This window comes from Morone saxatilis, unplaced genomic scaffold (genome assembly GCF_004916995.1).
Source record: "Morone saxatilis isolate NCDOM2014 unplaced genomic scaffold, NCSU_SB_2.0 Contig8, whole genome shotgun sequence".
Taxonomy (NCBI): Eukaryota; Metazoa; Chordata; class Actinopteri; family Moronidae; genus Morone; species Morone saxatilis.
Window position 1 is genome coordinate 18,805,415 of NW_023340257.1, and position 10,683 is coordinate 18,816,097.

At 37.8% G+C, this 10,683-nt stretch overlaps 1 protein-coding gene across 5 annotated transcripts in view; it reads left to right on the top strand.

The window, feature by feature from the left end:
* ncam1b (neural cell adhesion molecule 1b) overlaps positions 1-10,683 on the top strand; it is a gene marked incomplete at its 5' end in the record, with an annotated part of 36,680 nt that overhangs the window by 11,782 nt on the left and 14,215 nt on the right. For 3 of the 5 annotated variants that reach the window (XM_035679952.1, XM_035679956.1, XM_035679954.1), the window contains 6 exon segments: positions 2,042-2,071; positions 5,719-5,869; positions 6,092-6,279; positions 6,630-6,726; positions 7,994-8,158; positions 8,777-8,905. In XM_035679952.1, the coding sequence (XP_035535845.1) occupies positions 2,042-2,071; positions 5,719-5,869; positions 6,092-6,279; positions 6,630-6,726; positions 7,994-8,158; positions 8,777-8,905 (760 nt within the window). 5 annotated transcript variants of the gene reach the window in all.

A 10,683-nucleotide genomic window follows, 5' to 3' on the forward strand; every position in this document is an offset into this window, starting at 1 on the left:
TTATCTCTCTCTCTTCAAAATTTCTGCACTGTGGTGATATGTCAGCCAGCTGCTGCTGCTTGTAATGATGTACGGTGCGCAGTTGTGTTTTTTAATGTGAACAGTAGAGGAACTTACAAAGCTCTTAAGAACATAGTTCCAAATTGCAACTCATCACAGTAAGTTTGCCATACAGACTTGCCCAGTAGTGTTGTTATTGTCTCCTCTTTTTCCTTCCCTCACCTGTGCTTATTGTTACAGTAAAAATTGACGAATCAAGGTTTGTTGGGTGATATATCAGTACTTGAATCACACCATATGTTATATTTGATTTTATAAACCCTGCATTGATTATGAGATATCATTATGATATGTGGTGTAATATATAGCTGATTTTAGTTTCATTGATGGTTTTGAGTCACAGTTTTGCCTCTTATCAATTATCCAGCAGATTTGTCTTCCATTTGCTTTGACATTTTCTTGCTGTATCATCCTGATGATATATGCTGTTTATCATTTTTGTCCTTGTTACGCTTCCACACTTCTTCACATATGTGGGCAGATTCACAATCCCCAATTGTCATTGCTTAACATGTTGAGTCCCCTCAGCATCAAATGAAATCACCATAGAGCATGCTTTTACCAAAAGCTTTTTGTCTTGTCGGAGTTTGGGCTTTTTCACTGTCATTGTGATTTAAACTTGACATGTTTTCTAGTTAGTAAAGTGTTTTGTTTGTTTGTCCAGAGGCTTTGTTTTATCTGTCATGGTGTTAAATACATTTGATATTCAGTAAGAGAGAGGGAAATATGACCAATATGATTACGGCAATCACTTAATGTATCTTGTTTTTGTTTACTCAGGAACTCTATAACATAATAATGTTTAATTCATGTTGATCCCAGTCAGAAATGTAGCTGTTTATTAATGTTTTGCCTAAAACCTAAGACTACAATATGTAACATCTGTAGTGTGTACAATTATTTGAATGAAAACTACACTATTAGAGACATGAGAACTTGATCCTACAATGCCTCAATAATGTTCAGCTACATAGGTATCAAGAATAATTTCATGAATAACGTTCAACCATAACTAGCGGCTGTTACTGACTCTTCAGTGCATCTATTTTAATGATACATAAATACTTTTAAAGCTAACCAGACTGATTTATAAATATCCTCCAACAGGAAAATGTTTCATCATATCTTTTATCTATTTTAGCCTTTGAATAGAATCAAAGCATAACAATTGAAAGAAAGCCACTTCATTTGAGACTATTATACAAGTACCTTTAGCATTCAAAGCAGAACATCTGACTTGCAAAATGACTCAAAGTAACACAGACCACCTGTAGGCAGATATTTATTTCCAGGTCTCACATGGGGTGCAGGAAAAGCTGCAGCAAAATTGCTTATTTTAAACCCCTTATTGCTTATTGAGAAACACAGCAAGTGTTGTTCAATGACTTGATGACTGGAGTACTTACAGTTGTTTCTTGGTGTAGGACGGACAGAATGATACTAGAATAAATTCAGCTTTATTGGGTTTTACACACTCATTACTGCTGTAAACCTCAAAAATGGATTGTGAGTCGATAATTGCTGTACTTCTTTTGCCAAACAGGGCCGACATATCTCTGCTGTTATACTGTAATGGAGTCACCTCTTTCCGATAAACCAATAACCTTCTTATCTGTAAGCATTTGTGCTATCAGGTTGCCAATAGACTTACTTATTTTGGGGTTAGAAGCAGTGCTGTTCCCATGTGGAGAACAGACAATAACACCCCATAAAAATCCCCCAGGAATACACCTTTTAAAATAAATCTCTCCTGTACACAATAAAGGCTTCTCTGAAATGGAAATCCAAAGCCTACATATTATTATATGTGAAGACTTTTATCAAAATCAGACATTCAGCTCAGGGACTGTGGATGTATGGAAAATAAACTGGACACTTAATACTTGCATGCAGTGTGCAGCATCCCAGCTTTGTCTGGATAAGGATTACTTTGTAAGAACTGCTCTCTGCCTTTTGTTTGTTGTGTCTCTGTCCTCTACAGGCATCATGGACTCGGCCCGAGCAACACAAGGTATTCTAAATGCATGACTTTTTTTTCCTACAACCCATCCATCTTTCATGTCAGGGGAGTCTAATTCAACTCTGGATGGATGCAGATAAAAATTCCTGATCAAATAAGGGTCAGAGACAAAATAAACCCTGAGAAAGATGCAGAAGCCAAACATGCCAGTGCAAGTCTGTCTTTGTTTTTACTTGTTTGGTTTCTATATAAACTCAACATTCAGTCTTCTTTAGCCTTTTTACCTTTTTACACAAGATATTTTCCTGCTCAAATATGATTTTTATAATACTTTTCGTTGATCATTTATACATTTAATGCTAATTCTTTTAAGGTGCAGTTTGTCAGCTTGTTTTCTTTCAAAAAGCTGATTTTGTTGAGGTAAAACTCTTCTCAGATTTCTCTGTCCTCCTATCTACATCTCCACATCTCTGTCAGCCCACTGCCAATTCTTGATTATAACTTCAACATGTATTTCTGACATACTGTAGTTAACTATAGTTATAATTGGTTGGACCATCAAGATGAATGAATATGTACGCAAGAGAAAATGAAAGGTATCTTTGTGCAGCAGTCCAGTGTATCGGAGCCAGGGACTGTTCCTGAAAGAAAGTGAAAATTGGCTAAAGAAAGAACTTCTCACATAAGCTTTTCTCCAACTTACCGCTCTATTGAATGTGTTTTACATATGTGAGAAAGTTGGTGAGAAATACCACGTTTTCATATCCAATGTTAGTGCTGAGTGCACTGTTTTAGAGGACAGAGCTGGTTCAATCTTTTTGGCTTTTAATGAACAGAAACTTGTGCTCTCACCAAGTAAGTCAATGATCAGCCCATCCCTGTTTCAGGTGCAGGATCAGATATTAGGGTTGCCATTGTTATTTATACTTCAGTTCCATTTGTCAGGACACGAACGTGTATTTTTAGACCATTTGGTTCCTCAAATAGCCTTGCTATTTTAATTTTAAATCGCAGGGAGCTCTGCACATCAACCGAATTGGTCTTTTCCTTTGACTCTTTTTCTGTAATAGTTTTGAGAATGGATTTTTTTTTTTTACATTCTCTGCTTCCAATGATCACCAAGTATTGACATATGACATGCATTCATTAATAACACCTGTGATTACAAAACCTTCTCAGACATTACTCACTACAGGAGGTGAGGAGGAACCTTTCTCATCAAGCACATGCTGACAGTAATTACTAGGTTTGTGTAAAACTGTTTTACACATGGCAGCACTTTAGTGGATCCGCAGTAATAAGCTGTTGAAATTAGTAGCATTGGACATTTTTTGTTTAGGCTTGCTAAACACTTTTAACTAGTAATGAATGTTAAAGTACGTTATTTTTAACATTTGGATTGTGATCAGCACAAAAATAAGCCAAGACCCCAAACAGTATACAATGTAGCCTAGTTAGTATTAAGATAATCCAAAGCAAGTGCTTTTATTCTCTAAAACAAGAACACACAAGACTTAAAAGCAAAGTAATGCCACTCTGCTGTACTTGATGAACTGTATTTTAGCTCTTGCCTCAGAAATCATATCTCAGCAGCATACTTGGTTGTGGTTTGCATCGGTTTATATTAATGGATCAGGCAATAATAATTTTCACTTTCTGACATAATGATATGGTTTTAAAGTCTACCTGCACTCTGAATTGATCAGTTTGTCTCTGCAAGATATTCCATTACAAACCGCACAGAGGAGTATGAGCATGCTGAGCATGTTTGTTGCAAATGTGTAGGCAGCTGAGTGTTCATTTGAGAAGGTGTGGAAGGAAAGATACATTCAGGGGAAGGTAGATTTGTATTCTGGGCCAGTTAAGATTTAGTGAGACATGAGTTTAACATGTCCTCCGTGTATTCTTAGTTTTGCTCTGATGTTCCAGCAGTGTCTCTATTTCTGCTGGTAAAGCTAAAGAAGCTGTTGGAGAGCTCTGCTGTCACTTTGGTTTGATTTATTAGAAGTGCTTCTGTCTGAAAGTCTTTATTTTCTTCCCTCATTTGTTTTATGCCAGGCTTTCACACAGACATGTAAAGTGGTTTTGTATCCGTTTCTTAAAGGCAAGGAAGTCAACAAATAGTGATCAAGGATCTTCCCAATAGATGACCACTCTGATGCATTATGCATTCATACTAAAAGTCCATTGTTATAAAACATTAATGAATCCCAATATAAAATTGCAGTGAATATTCTTTATGGACCTCCTGTGGGGAATGAGTGGCTGTAGCCCCTGAGAAACTGTAACTCATACGTTGCTCTGGCTTTGGTTACTGTTTGATACTGCATTCTCCAAAAATGACTGAAGCATACTGACTAACATGGTTTATACATAGTGTGCCACGTTGCACAGATGTAGGAGTCAGAGGCAGTACCACAGGGGTCGAGGCAGAATGCTTTCTGCACAGGGGTCAGAATAAAAGGGTAGTGTGTTATGTAAGTGTCTCCCTGGTCCTGCTACCCGCTATGCATAATGAATGCCCCAGACATGCTTTGTCTATTGAATTTGAATACAAACTAACGAGGGTTTCTCTTACATGGCTGCCCAGACTGGGCCCTAATTCAATATGTGTAAAAGCATCCGTGCCATTGTTTTGCCTGCAGCTTGGATCAGAGCCATGAAAGCAACCAATGGAGAGGCTCAGATAGAGTTCTGCAGCACCTTGTAAAAGGAACAATTCACAAGAACACCAAAGCTTGCTTTATAAAAGAATACTATATAAGAACACTTGCATGTCCCCAGTCGGTACAATCTGATTTGGTTACTACTTTGGATTTTCCTTTGAACATAGTAGATCTGGAGATCATCTAAAAGACATTTAGTAGTTTTAAGTTAAGGTTTGCCCAATTTTTTATTTTATTTTTTATAGAATCTGCAAAATACATCCTGTTTCTTCAAAGGGAGAAATTTGGTCTGACTGAAACTGTACACCCACCGTTTAGTGTCACATGACAACAGCAACCACAACAGCACAGGAGTTGTTGACCCTGAAGGTCAGGAAGCCACTTATGGTCGGATGTTATAACTCTGCATATCGAGTTAATGAAACCAGGTATCTCTAGAGCAGGAAGGTCATTTACACATCTCATTAGCCAGTTGTCTGTTATTTTTTCCTTGCTCTCAAATACTATGTGACTTGGAAAGTGGGGCATGTGCTGAATGTAGGTTCAGAGAGCATTGCAACCTATCAGACCAAAAATCACCACGAGTGATTAACTGAAAATGCTTTATTTAAAAATATGGTTGTGTGCAGTGACACTAAGCCCCAAGTATGTTCAAGATAAAAGTGCAAGTGTGGCATGTAAGGTAAAGCTCTGCTGTCTAGCTTCATGCATCAGCATATTTCACAAGTTGCTAAGCCCTCTGTGTGAAAAGCTCTAGATGGTTTCTGGTGCCTTCTGTCATTAATTATTGATAAGCTCCCCTGTACTGTCAACTCTGTCCTTATGTTTCCACAGCGCAGTGTGCTGCCTCTTTCATTAATGTCTGTTCTGCTCATTAAAGACAGGCTTTTCTTAAGCATTTTGTTTTATTCAGGTCACACATCTTTCCGCAGAAATGTGCTGTGTAGATGTAAATGTGCAAATATGGCTATGGAAAATAACTGATGCGTGGTTTGTTTTTCCTAAACCAAGTTATTTTCTGCTCTCATTTAGAGTCTGGATGGAAATGTAGTGGTGAGGAGTGATGCTCGCGTGTCCTCCCTCACTCTGAAGTATGTCAAGTATACAGACGCTGGTCAGTACCTCTGCACAGCACGCAGTGCCATTGGAGAGGATGATCAGCAGGCATATCTGGAGGTCCGCTGTAAGTATTTCCTTCTCTCTTATTGGAAGTGTTTAGGTTTACAAAATGAGTACGCTGTTGGAAAAGTGAATTTACAACAGCTATGCTAGTCATCTACCTTTTTAACTGAACAAAATAAAATCATATAAAGTTCTTTCAGTTCAACTATTTCCAGGCACTGTTAAAAGCACAAACGCTTTCTGTTTTGGCAGAAAGTCTGTATTAAAAGCCTTTTTTCACTAGATGCTCCTAAGATCCATGGTGCAGTGGCAGTGTATACCTGGGAGGGAAACGCTGTCAATATCAGCTGTGAGGTCAAGGCTCATCCCAATGATGTATCTATTGTGTGGCTGAGAGACGGACTGCAGCTCCCCAACTCAAACACCACTAACATTAAGATCTTCAGAACTCCATCATCCAGCTACCTTCAGGTACACAAACACACACACACTCACGTGTCAGGCCACAATTTACAGTCCATAAAATAAATGTACACATATACACATAGTTCTTCCATGTGTGCACATACACACACACCCCCCTTATGTCATCAAGATTTCATGAGCATAGACTTGAACTGAAGGGTTTTCTTACAGATCCATTGTGGAAAAAAATCCAATGAATAATTCAGCAGCAGGAAAGCTCAGAGCAACAAATAAAAATAGGCTACTCTAATGGACAAACAAAAAGGTCACCTTCAGAGTGTTCGACACACAAGTTTGTTCATCTGTTTTGGAACACTGCCCTTCACATAATTGCTTCTTTTTTCCCCCTCCTCTAGATAACCCCAGAGTCTGAAAATGACTTTGGGAGCTATAACTGCACTGCCTCAAATGAGATGGGTACGGAGTCCAAGGAGTTCCTCCTCATTCAGGCCGGTCAGTTTTGATTCTGTGATTCACAGCGCTTTGTTGCTTTTTCTAGTTTTAGATATTCTATACATTCTAAGAAGGTTAATTTTAGTGTTAATAAATAAATAATCAGTAGTTAAGGTCAGTTTGTAACACACAGTTTAAATTGTGAGGAATGTGCCTCGCTCCAGGCTTAAGCAACAGATTTTTCACCCATATTCACAACATATTAGACCAAAACATGTACCACAATGTGAGATTACACAGAGCAGTGTTTGTTTATATAGATGAGACATTTAGATGAAAAAGGCAGTGCAACCACCATCAGATAATTTACATCCCTTCCCTCTGGTTGTGTAGAAAAAGCAACAGCTCTGAGGATTGCAGTTGAATGTAAAACAGTATATATTATTACCCAAGGTTTTAATATGTGCGTATTATGAATGAACAGACAATTAATCAAAGTTATAACACTTCACCACCAGCTGATACCATAGACTGTATATTCACCCGCACACTAGACAAATGGAACAGAGAGCAGAGAGATAATGCCACTCTTAAAGCCACAATCTGAAGTAAATGAATTGAAAACACCACATTCTTCCCTCAGAGCAGAACATGGGCGACCACAGTAATCACAGTGTGCCTTTTCATTTCAAAGATCAAAGTGATTCAATACAGAACTGTGCTCACACCAGAGTGTGTGCAGTCAGAAGAGACACCAGTAAGCAGATATGGCCAATTAATTGTGTACACTACAGGTCAGACAATTTTCTCCACAAATCCAAAATGTAGGTAGTCATAGTTGCAAAAGTCTTTGAATTCAACTTAATTTTGCACATCCTTCAATACCAGCTGTCTACAATTTTAGGATATTACCATTATGTTGAAACATTTGTGCTTAGCTCACTGCAGGGTGTTTGAATGCATCTAAAATTTCTTTTTCCAGCTCAAAGGTTTATCAAAAAACAGGCAGCTCGCTATTTTCTGTGGTTTTCTTTGTGCAATTATCGTCCTTTAAGGCTGACTTGGGATCGTCTTTTACTCTCAGTGTAGAAGCATTTTAATGTTTTTCCTGCCTTTTTTTATGTAGCATTCACTGCCTGAGAAACCGCATTTATGTCACAAATCATAGATTTCTTACAAAGCTGAAGCAGTTTTTAGAAGCATTTTGGCTCTATTAGGAGCTGCGAGCTCAGTCTGTTAGCGTAATGGAACAATGGAGTCTGACAGCATTGGTGTGCTGCAATCTGAGTTTTTGTTGTAATCACACTGCATTTCCTCCCTTTACCAGAGGTGCCATCAGCTCCATCCATCAGTGAGGTGAGACCCTTCTCCACCACAGCACAGATCCAGTTTGAGGAGCCCGAATCCACTGGAGGTGTTCTTATTCTGAAATACAGAGCAGAGTGGAGGACTCAAGGAAGGGGCAGCTGGGTGCATAGAGTCTATGAGGATGGTAAGAACACAAATCAGAACAACAATGATGGTGTTGTTTTGTGGAAAAATTGCTTTTGTGTGAAGGTTTTTGTTTCATGTAATGTATAACATTGGAACAGAGTTAATTGTTTTAGACATAAGTACTACATTTTCATATAGTTGGTGTACAGATACTCTGAATTAAATAAAATTTTTATATGTCAGTTATATTGTGTTAGACAAGAGATAAAAAATGAAAATAATGAACCAAGATAAAGCAATAAATTAATAAACAGTAGCAATATTAATTTGAGATGAAATGGGCAAGATTAATGATATGTATAAAGTGATCCTGATACCAAAAGTGAGCTATACGTTTAGGTTTCACGCTGCAAGAGGATGGCTGTGATACAGCTGTCAGTTATTTCTGTTTCTGTGTATCTCTGAGTTTAGACCTTTTAGACCATCTCTAAATAGATTTATCTGTTGTTTAAACATTGTTGGAATGAAATGAGAATTCAGCTAATCAGTGTTTACTTGTGATGGAATTAATTATGCATGTATTGTTTGAACGGGGGTCTGTGTTTGTTTTACCGCTAATCAAAATGATCAAGGTGTTCTCAACGGGGTTTGCACTGCCTCTGATATATTGTAACAGGCTCCATCAGTGAGGTGACTATCACAGGCCTGAAGCCAGAGACCAGCTACGAAGTGAAGTTGTCAGCCATCAACGGCAAGGGTGAAGGTGAAAGCAGTCCCGCTGAGTTCTTCAAGACGGAGCCTGTCCGTAAGTGGCACATGTTGCACAGTTTACAGCACTCTGTAGAGCTTTTATCAGACCCTTATGACTTGAGTCTCCACAAACATATTACCTGAGGCCCTTTCTTCTATGTCCTGGAGTAAGAAGTGCTCGCCCATCCCATTACTAATCTATAAAAACTCACTGAAGAGCAGAGTTTGTCAGCTGCTGGATAGTAACACACAAGTTGGCTTTGAGGTTGTTTGGACAGTGTCACAAAAGCTTCCAACAGTGTCTTTTCAGTCTGTGTGCTCCCTTCCAAGTTTGTCAAGGAGTAAAACTGACAACAGGAACTAACTCACTGACCTCCTTGTTTTGTTTAGTTTTTCCATGAAAGGACCTTGAAATCTGACAATTCAGGAACGTTAAATGTCCGACTGGTTTAACCATTTTGGGATTTTACCAATAGGTCACACTTGGATCTGTTCTTACAATCGTTTGAAATCAACAGTTTTACAGGATTTTGTTCTCAATTCATGGTTTGTAATCACATAATGCTTGAAAACCATGAATTAGAATATGACTCAGAGTTTAATCCATCGTTCTTTTTAAATGCAGGCCTTGTAGTGATTCTTGAACCAATTATTTAGTGTGTAGCTCCCTCTGTTGGTTGGGGATTCATGTTTTTGGGAGAGGAAATTGCTCCTCCCTGTTGGCTTCACATTTAGTGTGCCTATCGACTTATAATTGATCCCATTTTCATCTGTGGACATTATTTTCATGTTGTTTGCATGCTGCTCATCTCCTCATATCTTCATTTTATTATTTTAATCATATATTTTTTATCCATTTGCTTTGCATCTGTCTGTTCTATCCATCAGGCCACACTTACAAAAGTAAGTGCTTCATCTCTTTTCGCTCCACTCTTGGTTTCATTTTCACCTGCCATGTGTTAGATGGTTTAAAGTGCTGTTTTTGTCAGTAATAGATTGCAAAATGATGGATAAAAATAGCATTTCTGTAATTAATATAATCTCACTCGAATTGACACAGTAAGATAGATATTTTTACAGTTAAGATATTCTGCATTAATATGCTTCTAGAGCATTATTTTGCCCAATTAGCTTTAACTTCCCTGTCTCACTATTGTTATTGATATCTACTGTCTTAACTGGTTAGAGGAATCTATAACAAACATGATCCAAATTAATGCCATAGCAAAATTAATTAATCAGTGCTTTATTACAATCTGCACGGTTTGTTGACTTAAACCTATTTTGTAATATCAGTTTTATTGTTTGATGGCTATTCAGTTGATAATTAAAAACTAGGTAGAATTACTGCAGTACATTTGCTGGAATATTTCCATGAAATACACATAAAAAAAACAATTTTCAACAGTCTACTAACAGCCTTTCAGTTTCATGCGTACTGCTTTCTGTCTCATTCTAACCTGAAATGTGGCAATCAATAAATAAAATGTTTTGTTTCCTTTCCCTTTCCTGGTGCAGTCTGCCAGAAATTAGTCTTGCTAAAGCCTTCAGTGAAGTGTTATTAGAGAGATTCAGGTAGTCATGTGTGCAGACAACTGATTCTGATTGCCTGATATCTTCTCTTTTATGTCCCTAGACGGCATTTTTCATTTTTTCTCTGAAGACACAGGTTTGTTCTATAGTGAGGATAATAGATGATTAGTTGTTGCTGCTGTAGCTGTTTCTATCCCTACAGGATAACCCCATCATCCCTACTGATAGCTGCATTTGTGATAACTTTAAAGCGTAGCAGTACCTGTGTGTATATGTATATATGTATATAAAAAAAAAAAA